General features: G+C 41.0%; 1 protein-coding gene across 6 annotated transcripts in view; it reads left to right on the plus strand.

Moving 5' to 3' along the window:
* dcun1d4 (DCN1, defective in cullin neddylation 1, domain containing 4 (S. cerevisiae)) overlaps positions 1-11,055 on the plus strand; it is a 79,490-nt gene extending 68,435 nt beyond the window's left edge. For all 6 annotated transcript variants that reach the window (XM_048534675.2, XM_048534692.2, XM_048534683.2 and 3 more), the window contains one exon: positions 7,335-11,055. In XM_048534675.2, the coding sequence (XP_048390632.1) occupies positions 7,335-7,390 (56 nt within the window). In that variant the 3' untranslated portion in view covers positions 7,391-11,055. The remainder of the gene's footprint in view (positions 1-7,334) is intronic.
* The last annotated feature ends 7,909 nt before the right edge of the window (positions 11,056-18,964 follow it).

Raw genomic sequence — 18,964 nt, forward strand, 5'->3', positions numbered from 1 at the left:
GTTGTATGTGACCTGAAGAGGAGCTTGTAGTTGGCAGTGTTCCCAAGCATCTGTTGTCCTTAAACTACTTAGAGGTAGAGGTTATAAAATGTGAGGCTGGATGAACACCTGTGCTCCTGAGATGCTGCTTGGCCTGCTGTGTTCATCCAGCCTCACATTTTATTATCTTGGAATCTCCAGCATCTGCAGTTCCCATTATCTCTAGAGGTAGAGGTTGTTGGCTTGGAAGGAGCTGTCAAAAGACCTATAGTGAATTTTTTAAATAGTATACAGTACTGCCTCTGTGCATCGGTCGTGAAGGAAATTAATAGTGAAGATTATGAATGAGTGCCAAACGGGTGGTGTTCTCAGTGTTGAGCTTCTTGAGCATTGTTGGAACTGCATGCTCATCCATGTGGAGAGTATTCCATCTCACTCTTGATGGTGGATTTGCAATGGAGACAAAGTGAGGTACTTGCCATAGAATTTGTTGTCTCTATAGCTACAACAGTAGGCCAATGACCAGTCCAGATCAGATTCTGGTAGGTGTTAATCATCAGGATGTTGTTAGTGAGGGAATTCGGCAACGTTAATGTCATTGAATGTTGAGTGGGTGGTGATGGTTGGATTCGGTCATATTGTAAGTGATCATTATGTAGCACTTGTGTGATGCAAATGTTGCTTGCTGCTTATTGGCTCAAGCCTAGATGTCATTCAAGTCTTGCTGCATTTGGATGCTCATTGCTTTAGTATCTGAGGATTTGCGAATTGTGCTGAACATCATTCAATCACTAGCAAATAATCCGCTTGTGCCGAATGATGCAAAGACCCCAAGTTAAAGAAATAATCATTGGCCCAGGCCAGCACATTTGTTCTTCTATTCTTTCATTGAGATGAGGTCAAAGTAGCAAGTTAGAACTTATATTAAAACTGCATACTAAATATTTCCCAGTCAGCTTCCAGCTGATGTTTGAAAAAGGCTACCACATAGCATGTTTTTCCACATGTCTCCTAAATGTAAATGTGTTCATTTGGCTCATGCATTCTGGACCTCAGTTTGTTTACTAATAAATCTGCCCAGGCAATTAGTTGGCAGTTTGAAGGAAGCTCCATAACTTCTGTATTTAGAATGTTAATTTCATATGCCATCACGTGATGCAGAGAATGTTTTAGACGAAGATCTGTTGCCTAACTTGTATGGTCTTTATTTGTAAAATTATGGACATCTTCCACATAGCATGATCCCTTGCAAACATCTCAATAGCGTATCCCCTGTCAATCTGAAGATTTGCGGGTCAAGTGGATTTTCCATGCTAAGTTAAATAGTGTGTCCAGGGAGTTGGATTAGCCATGAGAAATGCAGGGTTACAGGGATGGGTTAGAGAGGTAGGCCCTATGGGAGGGTGGAATGTTATGCTTCTACACTGTAGAAATTCTATATCTGTTAGAATGTACATTTTTTTTCGGAGGAAATTGACAGATTAATAGTTTTAGTTTGGCTTCAAACTGATTTAATAATACTGGAGTTTTGCAAGATATGGAAATAAATCTTTTATAGCACAACCTTTGACAGCATGAAATTTTCGTACAGCACATGGTTTCTGCTAAACCAATAAAATTTATTATTCAGGTCATGAAGACCACCTTGCAGTATATATCTTGGCTAGTGTCATTTGTGGGTGGATTTTTATGTTTCAATTTAGACCTCAATACACACAATATTTATTTATGTCAGTCTGAATTTTTTTTTAGGAACAGTTACCCTTGTACAGATCTTTCTATATGAATTCAAATGGATAGTCAGAGACTTTTTCCCAGGGCGGAAATGACTATTACGAGGGGTCACAATTTTAAGATGACTGGAGGAAGGTATAGGGAAATGTCAGAGGTAGGGTCTGGGCGCCCTATTATAGGAAAGATGTGGATGCTTTGGAGAGGGTTCAGAGGAGGTTTACCAGGATGCTGCCTGGACTGGAGGGCTTATCTTATGAAGAGAGGTTGACTGAGCTCGGTCTCTTTTCATTGGAGAAAAGGAGGAGGAGAGGGGACCTAATTGAGGTATACAAGATAATGAGAGGCATAGATAGAGTCGATAGCCAGAGACTATTTCCCAGGGCAGAAATGGCTAGCACGAGAGGTCATAGTTTTAAGCTGGTTGGTGGAAAGTATAGAGGGGATGTCAGAGGCAGGTTCTTTACGCAGAGAGTTGTGAGAGCATGGAATGCGTTGCCAGCAGCAGTTGTGGAAGCAAGGTCATTGGGGTCATTTAAGAGACTGCTGGACATGCATATGGTCACAGAAATTTGAGGGTGCATCCATGAGGATCAATGGTCGGCACAACATTGTGGGCTGAAGGGCCTGTTCTGTGCTGTACTGTTCTATGTTCTATGTTCTATGTTCTAGGGTCTTCGCACAGAGAGTGGTGGGCGTGTGGAATGCGCTGCCGGCAGTGGTAGTGGGGTCAGATACTTTAGAGACTTATAAGCGACTCTTGGATAGGCAACATGGAGAATATTAAAATGTAGGGTATGCAGGGTAAATTGATCTTAGTAGGATAATAGGTTGGCACAACATTGTGGGCTGAAGGGCCTGTACTGTGCTGTACTGTTCTATGTTCTAATTTTTGATTTTGGCTTCAGTAAATCAGGGTGAGAAATAGTGAAAAGCTTTAAACCCTAATCTTGCTTCTGATACCTGATATATTTAGATTTGTGTTTTAGTACTCCAGTCTTTAATTCACTGTGTGTAGGGCAGTGGATGTTAGTGGTCAGTGGATTACTGATATTAGTTCATATCTGCCCATGACAGATGATGCAATAGTAATTTAAACCTGGATAGAGCAGAGTCCAGGCCAGGGAAAGCTGAAACTTTGTATGTAAGAAGCTCCTGCACCTCTGGACTAATTTAAGGAAATTAAAGGGAAAAAACGAATGCCTTTCATCTAGTGGAAGTTGGCACTGACTTTCCCCAGTCCATTCAAAGATGAAATAAGAGTTGGGACCCAGCGTGTCTTCAGATCTTGATTTCTGTACTTTCAGAAGGACTCTGCTTATTTCAGGCAGATGCCTTTGCCACCTCATATGCATATTAAAATTTGATTATTACAGGATTCAGGCAAGACAAAAGTAAATCAGTTATTAACTTTAACTACTTATGCACTGGATCAAAAACTGGCATATAAATTAGGATAAATTACCTATTGTTTTTCTGCATTGCTGGTAGTTTTCAAGTTTGTTTAACATTTGAGATATGCTGTTCGTGAAGGCTGATGCAATTTTGAACAATACGTTCCTCATTTGTAAGTTGCTGCTGCATGCTGTTAAGTTTTCAGTGCAGCAAGCTATATCTTTAAATTGCATTCTAGGATTCTGAAAATGGTCAAGGCGGGATTAAAATAACTGGCTTCTGTTTGAACAGTAATTTTGTTATGGTATTGACAAATATATTGAGAGCAATATTACATTTTAACTCTATATTATCCAATAAAGTATTAATTTCATATCGAATGAAATTAAAAGGCTTGATTGTAACTGCCTTTATTTTTAAAGTGAATCAAACTGTTAAGTAAATTTGTGCTTCGCACAAACTTTATTGTTGAAGTTCCTAACGTTTAGGCATTGGAAGGTCACTGATTTGTAACCCAAGAAAAGGTGAAAACTGTAGTGATTGTAACAGGATCAGCCAGGCATGGAATGATTTCCCTAAATGTGGCTGTTAACCTAGCTCAACTGCAACCATGGCTGACAGATACAAACTGGAGTGTCAGAGGTTCTGTTCAGTGATCTGCTCTGTGGAAACCGGACCAGTGTCAAGTACTATGCATGTGTAAATAAAGGGTGACTTGGTGATGGGATACCAGTCCCTGGAGTCCTTTCAATGGTAATGAGAGAGAGAAAAAAAAGGTTAAAGAAATTTGCTCACAAATGTTGTCTTTGAGTTGGGGTTAGCATTTCTGGCATTGTGCCATGATTTGGGAAACTTAACTTTTTCGATCCTACAATTGAAAATTGAGCCCAGTGTGTGGGAGGAATGGCTTGTAAAAGATAACAATGATGTTTGAAGCACAGGAAATGTAGTGAGTGATCATCCTGACAGCTTGTGGACCTGCAGCTTTTTGGATTATTAGAAGCCTAACTTTCCCTTAGGAACAAGAAACTAAAACCTTTCAAAACTTTTATTTAAGGAATATTATGACCCCAAGCCATCTCTAACTCTGAGATGCTGTCAGTTTTATTTGACAGTTTGCAAATTTGGGATTTTTGAGGTTAAGATGCCTAACAGAGGCATGTGACTTTGGTTTAACCCTTAATGAGTTACTGAGAGACTTTGGTATGTGGGATTAATGAAGTAACCATGGAACAGTGCCTACTTAGCTGAAGTCCAATTGGATTTCAAACAGGTACTATAATTGGCTTTGTCATTGGAAAAATGGAGCGTGGGAGTGGACACTCCCACTAGGCTGACTAAGCTTTGGGGACACCAGTCGAGTGAAAGCAATCGCATAGCCTCAGTCAAGACCTATCCTGAACAGAGGTAGTCTAGGTTAGCCCGAAACAACAAAGCCAAGCCTTTTCTTTGGGATCCAGGTTGGTAAGCCATTGTAGTTGCCACCGGTATGTGGACTCGAGACAGTAAGAGTCCCACTAGGTGTGAATTAAGAAAGAGAACTCATAGGCCAGTATGCAGGAGAGTGCACACCCTGGAAAGCTCATTTACATCTGGTTTGGAACAATTAAATTGTTTAACAACATGTAAGTCAGAACCAGCCAAAAGGAATATTTGGTTAAATGTGCCCCCAGTTCTAATACAGATTGCTGGTGTGGGTGTATCAGTGATTTATAGAACTAGTCTTAAACAAAATTCGGTCTGGACTCCAACCCTTAAGTTTGTGGAAGACAATGGCTAGACTGAGATAATATTACTAGGAAACCTTTTACAGATTAAGGATACAACTTGTGGTTCCAGTCTCGCATGAGAAACAGCTGGTTTGGTTACTAATTTGTAGAAAAAGGTTCTGGTTGTAGCTTGGTTAGAGACTTGATGGGGCGACATTCTTTGAGAAAGATTTGCCTTTATTGGCTGAACGGTTTTGATTAGGACTTTACTTCGGCAGCTATTTTCTAACGAAATACCTGGAAGCTCAGGAAAGCCTAGGGACAATGAATGGAGCCAAGGTTATGTTTCATGTTGACCAGGAAGCAATTACATGATTCTGCAAGGCCCTCACCACCATCCCCCCCACCCTCGCCAAATGCCATTTGCCTTGTGTGCAAAAGTAGACGTAGAAATCAAGGGGCTGGAAAGTGAAAGAATCATCAAACCAGTTCAATTTGTGGAATGGCAGCACAGGCCGTTCCGACTGTGAAGTCCATTGGGTTGGTTCGGCTTTGTGAGAATTTTAAACAAACGGTAAACTGCTTTTCGTAGCTGGATAAATACCCAGCCCCTTGCATAGAGGACTTATATGCAAAATTGATGGAGGTCTGTCCTTCACGAAGTTGGACATGAGCCATGTGTACCTGCAGTTACAGTTAGATGAGGATTCCCAGAAGAATGCTACAGTTAATACCCATAAAAGTTTGTACCAACATACGAGGACGGCCTTTTGGCGTATCATCAATCTGTGTTAATTTTCAGCAGACAAAGGGGAACATTTTACAAGGTCCATCCAGGTAGCCGTTTATCTAGATGATGCCCTAATAACATGGAACGCCAACATAGAGAACTTAGGTATGTTCCTTAGATATTTTTCCTGCAGTGGACATATACTTAAGAAGAGAAGAATGTGTTCCAGGCACCCCAAGTGACCCACATGGGCCACAGAGTTGACAAGACCAGGTTACACCAGTTAGAAGATAGTGAGGGTGATCAAATGTACCCTGGCTGCCCATTTCTGCACTGGTGCATGGATCTTTCCTTGGGTTGGTGAATTGTTATGCAAAGTTCAGTCTTTACTTGGCCTCCATCTGGCAAGCCTTGCATTAGAAATGGTCTGGTATCCAAAACGTGGCCTTTAGGGAAGTGAAGAAGCAGCTATCATCATCTAGGGTGTTGGCACACTACAATCCCAAGCATCTCTGAACCAACACTATCCAGATACTGTACCACACCGGACAGAGAAGGAACGTTTGATTGTCATCTTTGATATGAGAAATTTCTACCAATACCTTTATGGAAGTAAATTTGTAATAGTAACAAACCACAAACCCCTGCCAGGTCTGTGCTGTTCATAGTTTCAGGTCACATTCAGAAGTGGGTTCTCATTCTAAGTGCATACAATTACAACACCTGGTAGCAAATGTGGATGCCTTGAACTGCCTCCCACTGGCTGATACACCATTGGTGGAAGAATCCATTCCGGTTTTAGACTTGCTGGACATCCTTCCAGTCACCGCTTACAATATCATCCGTACATTCTCCCCCTCCGTCTCGCGTTGAACAAGACTCAGAGTCCGTGATGGACACGGCGGATGTTGCAGCCTTAATGTCTTTTGCTGCCTGAAGAAGAGGATAATTTCTTCCAGAATGTTCCGGCCACAAGAGGTAGGCTATGGTCTGGTACCTGTATCCCAGTCTTGAGTCGGAGGAACCAGACCCAGTGCAAAAACGCCCCAGGACAGACTACGAGGAAAAAGTACAGGCCTACGTCCCCAGATTTAGAGGGGGTAGGGTGGGGGGGGTGGGGAGTGCGGTGTAATGATTGTAACAAGGTCAGCCAAGTGGACCTCCGTAGAATGAGTTCCCTGATTGGGGCTGTTAATATGGTCCAATCAGGAAGCCATGACTGACAGATGTGAACTGGAGTGTCAGAGGTTCTGTTCATTCTGAGAGCTGGCCCCGAGGAAGCCGGACTAGTGCGTGTGTAAACAAAGGATGACTTGGTGATGGTTTGCTGATCCACGCGGAGTTAGTTCAAAAATGTGTCTCTCTTGACGTTCAATGATCCCACAAATTGTGCAGGTGCAGTGTCAAAAATTGTTACAAATAGTAAAAATCCAGTAACGTGAGATCAAAAAACTGAGGTCTAGTTTGTCAACCTCTTAAAATCTTGGAAGCTTCAGTTCCTGGTTTCCTTGCCACTCCCTGTATTTCTGATAGTTTTTTAACTGGTCCTCATGATGTCAGAACCCATTGCAATGTAGTAATTGAAATTGAATGCTCTTTTTCGGTTTGGATTAAACCGGTGCTGCATATGACCTTACAGTTGCGTTTTCACATTTATAACACTGAGAGTTTCCTGGATTCTTGTTTTTAAAAATTGAACAATGAGTTTGATGTATTTAGTGTGGTGTATTTCATAACAGTATGGATTACAAGTTATAATATTAAATTCTAATTTAATTGGTTTCTTTCAGGGCCAGTCTTATTGGATGAATTTGTGGAATGGTTTAAAGACAGACAGATGTCCTAGCACTTATGATTCAGAAACAGCAGTCCAACATCCATTTTCAACATTTAGCCATAAAAGACCTAGGAAAACAGATTTGGAATGCAATTTTTTGTTTTTGTCTTCCCCCTCCCCCTCAAATCTCACCCCAAAAAATAAGTTGCTGAAAGCATTAAATATCTACAAGCACTGTGCTACAAACACCTAAATCTGGTATCAGAATTTCTTCTGAGCTTGCTTTGCTTTTGTTTAATAGGACAACAGTTATGGTACCACAGACCACAATGTGCTATCTTGCTTTTGACATTGTGAATTCTGTGTTGTAAGCTGTTTCATGCAGAAACCTCCATTTTCCGAGGGATTGTGAATTTCAATGAAAATTGTATTAAATGGTTAAAAGTCTTAGATGAATATTTGTTGAAAAGATTTCTTAATCTTGTGTATGTAAGCGAATAGAACTGTTCTGTACAACTTAACTGATGAAATGCAATTAGGTTTTCTTAAAGTGTAAATTGTTGGGCAATAGTATAACTGCGTTTTGATTCATTGCACCTAGCTGTGATCTGTTGAAATGACTAATGCACCATATGGGTTATAACGCTAAATTTTGCCTTGTATTTTCTGGCTAATTAGCTTTTTTGTTTTGTTTTGCTTTGTGTAATTTAGCTGCAAACATTAAACTATGTGCCCCCTAAAGGGCAATTTAATGTTACCAAGTTTTGCACGTTCTAAGATTAATAGAATATTTGAATGTCTGTTGTGGAAATCAACTAATATTCAGCTATGTGTTTAAAATCATGTGCATGATTTTTTTTCCCATAGTACCACTTACTGATGAGAAAAGTGCTGACACATTCTTATCAGACTGTTTAAATCTGGTGTTAAAAGTCAACTTCATTAATTTAACTTAGCTGGCTTGACTTTGATTAAAACATTGATCTTAATCCAATGTGTCCTGTATTATAGTATGACAGTGCCATTAAAGGTACCTTTTGATCATGTCAGCAAGTGGAAGTCTGTACATGTAAAGCAAGTGAATTTTCTACTCTAGGTTTTTTTTCTATTGTTCCAGACAAATTCTGCCAAAGACCATGGTATTGTCTATCTCCTCACACACAAGTTAGATCTGGGCACTTCCTTCAATACCAATATAACTTCATTACATGCCACAATTTCTGAATTTTATTAATGTGGTTCATAAATTCCCATTGATTTGTAATCAGAACTTTGTAACCAGGAGTGAGAACGAGTTATTTATCTGTTATTTTTGACAATAAGGTACATTCAGCAATACTGGAAACCAAAACAGTTAAGGCAAGTATTATTTCAAGTTGAAATGTATGAGAAACAACTGTTCCAATGTAAACTTTCTCTATTAACACTTGGAAATTGTATCCTGCTGAAATACAAGTATGGATAAAGCCATTTTTAATGTACAGCAGTGCATTTATTTTTAGTATGACATTAGTAAGATCTTTTTGCCTGTTGCACTTTCGTTATTTAAAATATCTGCTGTACAGTCAGTAAATAATATTGCTAAGCTTGTTCATGCCTCATTAGTCACATTTTACTGATCTGGTTTAACATCAGTGGTGATTTTGTAGCCATGTGAAGAGGACAGTATTTCATATTTGCAGTGGGAAAAAAAATCAATGATTTAAAACTAATGGAATTATGTATGTGGTCTTCATGGAAACTTTTTAAAGTCCTGTGCTTAATTGTCACACTTTTTTTTGTCAAGAGGAAAAAAAAAATTTTATTAACTCGAGGTCTGTAATATTATTCATAAATTCAACATCCTAAGTTCAGTCCTCTGCTTTTGTATTCAGCTTTTCATTTCTAAATCTCTCTCTCTTTTAAGCACCTGTTTCTTTAGACATGAAAAATGAAAGCATTTGCTTTTCTTCTCCAGTTACCTTCCTGCTCCTTTCCAATTACTACATTGTTGCACTTTGCACATGTTTTTGTATATTCAATAGTCTATCATTCCAACACAATTGATAGCATGGATGCTCATTTTATTGGACCTGATTTTCAACCAATAATTTGCAATAGTCTATTTGACATTGCACTGGAATATGATATTATTTTTGCTTTTTCATTTTAACTGATTAGCGAGGGTATATTGAAGCTTAATCGAGATCATTCCCATGTACCTGCTTATTTTAGTCTTGGTGAGCCCACTTAACTAATCAAGGCTTTTATTTTTTTGAAAAGCTATCTCAATTACTTGTTTGCACTTGTTCCCTGCTGCTCCATTTTGTTTTAAAAGGCCAGCAAGTAGTGCTGCTTAGATTAAAAGAAAGGTTGATGGAGTTGCTTTAACCTTATTTTATATCTTGCTATGGTAAAAGTTAATGTTATTTTTCATTTTTAAAATTTGAATTTCTCTGTTGGAATATTTGCACAGTGAAGAGTACATAAAGTAAAAAGACAATATCCCACCTCTGGTACTTTTTGTGAAGAGTGTTGGACAGCTTGTGTTTTATTCATTTTCATCGATTTGCAGACTTCAAAGCTTCTTAACAAATATTCCACGTAATATCTCATTACGTCATGGTATGTTTGTTTGTTTTTATTTTGCAGATAATGTTCTTGAGTTCAAACAATTCAGAAGTGTTTATTTTGATCAGTTAGCCAAATTAGATATTGCTTCTATCCATCCAGGTGCAGGAAATCCTTTGTAAACCCACACTTTATGGGAACAAAGATAGGAGGATTCCATAACTTTTATAAATAAGAACCCTATGAACTACTGCTTATTACAGATAAATGGTTTTCTACATCTGTATTCCTGTTTCGCTGACCTATGATTATAAATTACCTGACACTGTCAATATTTATTCGTAAGTGAAATCTGCTTGTTCGTTGATAAATTATACAGTTCCACTAATTGACCATGAGTTCTAATAATGCATTACTTACAGATTTATAGAATATCACATGTAGTAACTCCTCTGCAGACCCAGAATAGACCAACGCATGCCCTTTTGTATGGCTTCCCAAAACTACTTTTTGAAAGATGTTTTGGTTTTGTTTTGAAAGTGCAGTAGTTTTCAATCCATTCCTAAACTACTGCTTGTTAAAAATGGAAAACTAAATTTTTAGCTTGATCCACAAGAGATCTTTTATTTTGGTTCTTTTGACAATTCTGTTCTATCAGTTTTTGTTTTGTACTAGTTACTGTACATGGGTTGTTTTTGTATTTTTGTTTCATTTCAGCTTTAATTTTTATGAAATCTCTTGACAGGCTGTGTAATACTATTTAAGAATGCATGGTCAGCAATTTTGTTGTGGAAGAAATGACAAACTGAATAAATTAGCTGACTGAAGTAGCGCAACTAAACATACTTTGCTAATTCCTAATTACTGTACTGCTGCTATTTAAAGATATATTTTTGAGTGTTCATTTCTTTGGAATGTTCGAGTAATGGTTGCCAACTTTTAAAATCATGAAATACATAAAGTTGTCTGAACAATTGATCACACTATCAATGTGTAAAGCATGCCATGTGCTCAGCAACAGCTTTGCAAAGAAGTAAGTGGTGCTCCCATTCTTGAAAATGTTTCATAATTCTGAAGTCTTCCTTACTTCAACTGTAAAATGACTTATTAGTTGGGTGCATTTGTTTCAAATGTTGAGCTAAGCTTGTTTTTGTTTTATTAGTGCACAGTATCTGTATTGCCTTAGTGTCATTAAATAATGGCTTATTTGAATCATCGATTTTTGTATTTTTATTTCATTTGCTTTAATTTTTATGAAATCCCTTGACAGGCGTAAATATATAGGTAAGTTGGGAAAAAGTAATCACAATGGAGAAATGAAAGAAAACCAATATTCATCATGTATCGGGAATTCTTGGAATCTTGTCTACAGAATCACTCACTTTGTCTATATCTCTTTCATCTCATTTAAATTCTTTGTCCATGTGTTTGTCATTGACTCTATTGTACAATGTTCCGCTTGCTCGACTTCTACCCTCAAGTGTCCAGGAACCCATTTCCTTTCTCACTCTGAGTTCTAAGATGTATCCGGTTATTTGAAATAGATACTGATCACTGAATGAGGGATTGTGGCGAGGTAGTTAGCCCTGTACACAAAATGTAACATGGCCCCAGATGAGATTAATTTAGTTCATTTCCTTCAAGATTTCAGAAATTTTCATTTGACAGAAATGGAAAATGCATCACCACTGCTACAGTAGCCCATAGTTCATGTTTATAGAAATGAGCTTGATTTTGAACAGTGAGTCATAAGCAAGGGGCATTGAACAGAATCCAGTGCTTTAAGCTGATACTTTTAAAAACTGGCACAATTTAGGGGCACCATCATTTCCTGTGGCTGCTACAGAACAAAAGAGCTGCTAAGTTACATCAGTACAGTTTACAAAAGCAGACGGTTCAACACGGATAGAGTTTGATAACTGGACTTGCAAGAGTTGGGACCAAGGCTTGCAGAACCTTTTGTTTCACAGTTAGAATTTAACGTGCCATTCACCTTGATAGAATTGCTGTTTGATCCATAACTTGGTACAACTTTCAAAACCATTTTGGAGAGAGAAAATTTAGATCATGCTCTTCTAAAAATTGAGCTATCCACTTTGGCTCAACTTTTTTTTAATGGGATGGCATTATGGTAGGTCTGGTATCCTATCCCAGATAAATTATTTTTGCTAACACTCGTTCTAACTCATGCTGTCAATATTATGCCACCATGCTTCCCTTCCTGCTCATTCCTTTGAAAAGTCCCCACTGTGATCTCTTTGACCCTGTAATGACTACAAGATCATATCTATTGTCTTCTACTTGTGCTGTTAATTCACTTATGTTGTTCGTGTGCATGTTCATTTAGTAAAGAACCGTTCGTTATGTTATTATCTTTTTTAAAACCCTTTTGACACTATTTGCTGCTCTTTAATAAATACTTGTGCACTTTTGCCTCCGTCCCTTCATGTCCCATTAAGAAAATAGTGTAATGTTGGCATATCTTTTGCTTTGTAAGCTACTGTAATGTCTCTCCTATACCCTTCCCCTTTAAAGCCTGCTGCATAGCCCTAGTTATGAGATTTGCCAGGATACAGGGCCCAGTACTGTTTAAGTGTAGCCTGTTGGACTGGAATGGCTCTGTTACTGTAGAAGCTATATTCCAAAATACATACACAAGGACAAGTGACCAGAACTTGCCCTTAGTTAAGTTGTTCCAGTACAGCTACAACACTGGCATGTCCCTGACAATATGGAAAATTATTCAGGTATGTCCTCTACACAAAAAGCAGAACAAATACAATCCAACTTTTTATTGCCCCATCAATCATCAAAGTAACAGAAAGTCTCTCCAACAATACTGTTGAGCAACACTTGCTTATCAATAACCTGTTCACTCATGCTTAGTTTGGGCTCCACTGGGGCCAATCAGCCTTTGACCTCATTACAGCCATGGTTCAAAGGGGACAAAATAATAGAATAACTGAATTTCCAGAGCAGAGGTGAGAGTGATTTTCCCTTGACATGGAGGCTGCATTGACCAAATGGGGCATCAAGGAGCCCTAGCAAAACTACTACTCACTCATTTCAACTCTAGGACTGCAGGAATTCCTTGATTTGGTAATCTTTTTAATCTGTTTAGAGATATTTTGACCCACCTCTAGAGTATGTGGGACTTGAACCCAGCCCTCCTGATTCAGGGTAGGGAGTTCCTCAGGCAGTGCCCTAGGTATTCCATCTGCATTTCCACCGTTAGGTCAGAGGTGAGGATATGAAATCGTGAATGAACAATATTCAACACTGTCTTAGACTGCTCCTGAACAGTTACAAATAATGTCATGATTGAAACAAGTGGCAAGTAACATTCATGCCATACATGTGCTAGGCAATGACCATTTTCAATAAAAGAGAATCTAACCATCACCCTTTAACATTCAATGGTGTTACTATCATGTCATCCTCCACCATCGGGATTTGAGAGTTATTGTTGACCAGAAACAGCTAGACTGGCTGTACAACTACACTGGCTACAAGAGCCAGTCAGAGGCAAGGAATACCACAGCCAGTAACTCAGCTGGCTCTGCAAAGCCTGCTGCCATCTACAAGGCACACTTCAGTAGTGTGATGAAATATACTGCAACACATTTGCAAACACTGTCTCCCACTGATGCTCAGTAGCAGCAGTACACAATATGCACTGTAGAAATTCACCAAAGCTTCTTAGTACTTTAAAAATGCATGACCACTACCATGTAGAATGATCTGGGAACCTGTACATTGGAACCCGTGAGATGCAATCTAAGCCATTCACCATCCTGACTTGGAAATTTCTCATTGACATTCAATATATTTAGTGATATAGAATTATACAGCATAGAAACAGACCCTATGTCCAAATCCTCCATTGTGACCAGATGTCTTAAACTGAAATAGTCTCGTTTGGCTGATATCCCTCTGAATCGATTTACGTACCTGTCCAAATGCCTGTTACATGTTGTAATAGTACCTACCTCTACCACTTCCTTTGGCAGTTCATTCCATATGTACACCATCCTCTGCGTGGAAAAATTGCCCCTCACATTCCTTTTAAATATTTTGTCTCATCTTAAACCAATGTCCTCTAGTTTTGGATTACCCTATTCTTGGAAAAAAAACCTTGGCTATTCTTATCTATGCCCGTCAAGATTTTATAAACCTGTAAGATCACCCTCAACCTCCTTTGCACCAGGAAGAAAAAAAGTCCTCACCTGCCCAACCTCACCTTATGACTCAAACTCTCCAGGTCTGGTAACATCCTTGTGAATTTTTTCTGCACATTTTCCAAATTTATAACATCTTCCTTGTAGTAGGGCAACCAGGACTGCATGCTGTACTCCAAAAGTGGTCTCACTGATGTCCTAACTCTTGTACTCATGTGTGTCAAATGCCACCTTGACCACCCTACCTGTGATAGTAGGAACTGCAGATGCTGGAGAATCTGAGATAACAAGGTGTAGAGTTGGATGAACACAGCAAGCCAAGTAGCAATAGAGGAGCAGGAAGACTGACGTTTTGGGCCGAGACCCTTCTTCAGAAATGGGGGAAGAGAAAGGGTATCTGAAGTAAATAGGGAGAGAGGGGGAGGCGGATAGAAGATAGATAGAGATGATAGGTGGAGAAGAGACAGACTGGTCAAAGAGGTGGGGAAGGAGCCAGTAAAGGTGAGTGTAGCTGGGGAGGTAGGGAGGAGATAGGTCAGTGCAGGGAGGACAGACAAGTCAAGGGGGTGGGGTGAGATGGGGGTGGGAGGCGGGGATAGGTGGGAGGAAGGACAGGGTAGAGAGGTGGGGATGAGCTGGTCTGGTTTTGGGATGCAGTAGGGGGAGGAGAGATTTTGAAGTTTGTGAAATCCACATTGATACCATTGGGCTGCAGGGTTCCCAAGCGGAATATGAGTTGCTGTTCCTGCAACATTCGGGTAGCATCGTTGTGGCACTGCAGGAGGCCCAAGATGGACGTGTCAATACGAGGAATGGGAGGGGGAGTTGAAATGGTTCGCGACTGGGAGGTGCAGTTGTTTAATGTGAACGGAGCGTAGGTATTCTGCAAAGTGGCCCCCAAGCCTCCACTTGGTTTCCTCGATGTACAGGAGGCCACAACGGGAACAGCAGATACACTATACCACGTTAGCAGATGACTACCTGCTTGATGTGGAAAATCTCCTTGGGGCCTGGGGTGGGGATGAGGGGTGAGGTATAGGGGCAGGTGTAGCACTTCCTGCGGTTGCAGGGAAAAGTGCCAGGTGAAGTGGGGCTAGAGGGGAGTGTAGAGTGGACAAGGGAGTCACGGAGAGAGTGGTCCCTTTGGAAAGCAGATAAGGGTGGGATGGCAAAATGTCTTTGAGGTTGGAGGATGATGCGTTGGATCCGGAGGTTGGTGGGGTGGTACGTGAGGATGAGGGGAATTCTGTTTTGGTTGTTATTGCAGGGAGGGGGTGTGAGGGATGAGTTGCGGGAAATGTGGGAGACACGGTCAAGGTCATTCTCAACTACTGAGAGGGTGAAGTCATGGTCCTTGAAAAACAAGGACATTGGAGATGTACAAGAGTGGAATGCCTCATCCTGGGAGCAAATGTGGAGGAGGCAAAGGAATTGTGAAAAGGGCATGGCAATTTTGCAGTAAGATGGGTGGGAGGAGGTGTATTCTAGGTAGCTGTGGAAGTCGGTGGGCTTGAAATGGATATCGGTTTCTAGGTGGTTGCCGGAGAGTTACCTTTTTGAAGTAGATGTTGCCCTCGCTTGGAAGGAATGATTAGGAGGTTAGATGCAGATGCAGATGAAGATGAAGTTGGGGGTAAATGTTCAGGTATTGTGTCTCCTGCACTTGCATGGAAAGTTTTGGCAAAAGGATAAGGGGAAGTGGCCATTGAGGAATTGGTTTGGGCATTGCAAAAGGATTGGTTTGTTTGGAATACTGGAAGGGGAGAGAAGACAAAGATGCACTTTGTGGAATTGCAAAGAATGTAATGCCAATGGTGGAGGATAGCCTCCCTGTATTCTTTAAAAGTGCACGAAGAATTGACATGTATGTGCTTTAAGCCAATACTTCTACCTGCACGTTGCGTTATCAGTCTAGAATATCTGACTGGGTGGCTGCACATAAGCAAAAGCAACTTCAGGAATTGTTTATCTGTTCAATTGTTCTGTCATTTACATCTGTACACGGTAGATGATCAAATTTGCCTCTCTAGTCTATAGGATCACACTCTTCACTTGCTCATTCTAGACTTACCATCTCTCTTACTGATGTTAGTCATGTCATAGTTACAGCTTGATGACTTATTACCTCTTAATACACCACATCCTTGGGTTTCTTTCAACTTACTCTACATTGTTCAAATTATTTACTTGTGCAAATATTTTTGGTAATAATGTCATTAATGACTAACATTATTATCACCATGCATACCTCCCTGCAATGTACATTGTCTTGGCCAGAGAGAATGTGAATGTCTTACTGATGAAAAATACATTAGCAATTGTTTCTACAGCACATATAAACATGTCACGCTCATCAGATCTTGCAGCTTCTGTGAAGAAAAAAATCAGAGTTAATGTTTCAGGACCAGTGACCCTCCTCAGAACTCAGCACATAAAGGTGTGTTGACTTGATGGCATTAGGTTCAGCTTCACGTGTGAAAGAGCACTTTATAGTGCTTAAAAACTGCTGTTGCAGAGATCCCATTTTCTGATTTGATGCAAACCTGTATTAACAAATGGTTGATCTATTGGCGAAGTCTCAGGAGCTGCAACTCCTACAGTATCTGAAGGACCTGGGTAAGTAGTTGGACTTGTTGATGTTTGTGTTCTGATTCTATACTTTTATTTTCCAGTTCATGCTTAGGCTTCAAAGTCTTCCAATGTCTTTTTCCCTCCACCCTTGAGTTATCCTGCACTGTAACTCTGTAATCAAGTCTTGAGGTCTTTTCTCTGCCTTCAGGGCAATAGCTTCCCTTATCAGCTACTGTTGTTTTAACTAATATTGGCTTTGGAGAAGTCCCCACAACCCCTGACCCACCCCCCCGGCACAACCCTTATCTATGTTACTATGCTTTATCTTGTACATTATGCCAGTACTACTGCTTGCACATTTGAAATACTGGTCTGGAGTATCCTTGGTTCTAGGAGTCTGCAAAGAAGACATCAGAGGTTAAAATAGTATCAGAGATAATGGGAACTGCAGATGCTGGAGATTCCAAGATAATAAAATGTGAGGCTGGATGAACACAGCAGGCCAAGCAGCATCTCAGGAGCACAAAAGCTGACGTTTCGGGCCTAGACCCTTCATCAGAGAGGGGGATGGGGGGAGGGAACTGGAATAAATAGGGAGAGAGGGGGAGGCGGACCGAAGATGGAGAGTAAAGAAGATAGGTGGAGAGGGTGTAGCTGGGGAGGTAGGGAGGGGATAGGTCAGTCCAGGGAAGACGGACAGGTCAAGGAGGTGGGATGAGGTTAGTAGGTAGCTGGGGGTGCGGCTTGGGGTGGGAGGAAGGGATGGGTGAGAGGAAGAACCGGTTAGGGAGGCAGAGACAGGTTGGACTGGTTTTGGGATGCAGTGGGTGGGGGGGAAGAGCTGGGCTGGTTGTGTGGTGCAGTGGGGGTTTGCAAAGCGGTCCCCAAGCCTCCGCTTGGTTTCCCCAATGTAGAGAAAGCCGCACCGGGTACAGTGGATGCAGTATACCACATTGGCAGATGTGCAGGTGAACCTCTGCTTAATGTGCTCTCTGCTCAGTTCGCAACAAACAACTGCACCTCCCAGTCGCAAACCATTTCCACTCCCCCTCCCATTCTCTTGATGACATGTCCATCATGGGCCTCCTGCACTGCCACAATGATGCCACCCGAAGGTTGCAGGAACAGCAACTCATATTCCGCCTGGGAACCCTGCAGCCATATGGTATCAATGTGGACTTCACCAGTTTCAAAATCTCCCCTTCCCCCACTGCATCCCTAAACCAGCCCAGTTCATCCCCTCCCCCCACTGCACCACACAACCAGCCCAGCTCTTCCCCCCCACCCACTGCATCCCAAAACCAGTCCAACCTGTCTCTGCCTCCCTAACCGGTTCTTCCTCTCACCCATCCCTTCCTCCCACCCCAAGCCGCACCCCCAGCTACCTACTAACCTCATCCCACCTCCTTGACCTGTCCGTCTTCCCTGGACTGACCTATCCCCTCCCTACCTCCCCAGCTACACCCTCTCCACCTATCTTCTTTACTCTCCATCTTCGGTCCGCCTCCCCCTCTCTCCCTATTTATTCCAGTTCCCTCCCCCCATCCCCCTCTCTGATGAAGGGTCTAGGCCCGAAACGTCAGCTTTTGTGCTCCTGAGATGCTGCTTGGCCTGCTGTGTTCATAGACATCAGAGGTTGCTTTTCTTCGCACTAATTAAGACTCTTCACACCCTTATAGACAAACAGGAAAGTGGAAGAACACAGCAAGCCAGGCAGCATCTGGAGGAAAAGAGCAGTCAATGTTTTGGGTATTACCTTTCCAGTCCTGAAGAAGAGTAATACCCAAAATGTTGACTGCTCCTATCCTCAAGGCGTTGGCTTGCTGTGTTCTTCCAGCCTCCTCTTTGCAGATGCTGCAAACTAGGTAAGCAGTTTTTTTTTCTGCATTCAAATCCTTAAACAATGACACAACTTTCTTTTACATTGGTTCTCAACTACACCCCCTCTCGTGTCCAAAACCTCTATGTAACTATTATATACTGGTGGTCTCTTTCTGATGTCAAAGTTACATCATCAATATTTATCTCACTATACCACAATAATCAGCTTAGTTTTTTACAGAAGATTTAGCAAGTGACAATCACAACTGAAAATTTAAGGGAGTACTGAACATTCAGGATAAATACCAACTGGGCTGGATAAGAAGGGTCCCGACCTGAAATGTCAACTTCCCTATTCCTCTGATGCTGCCTGGCCTGCTGTATTCCTCTAGCTCCATACTGTTATCTCTGAGAGAGTTTCTGGCCACAGCCATGACCCAAAAGCTGGAAAATGGGTTAGTGTAGTCAGACTTTTGTTGGGCACAATGAATTGAATGGTCTCCATCAGTGCTGCAAGTATCTG

Source organism: Stegostoma tigrinum, chromosome 1 (assembly GCF_030684315.1).
Source record: "Stegostoma tigrinum isolate sSteTig4 chromosome 1, sSteTig4.hap1, whole genome shotgun sequence".
Lineage (NCBI taxonomy): Eukaryota > Metazoa > Chordata > Chondrichthyes > Orectolobiformes > Stegostomatidae > Stegostoma > Stegostoma tigrinum.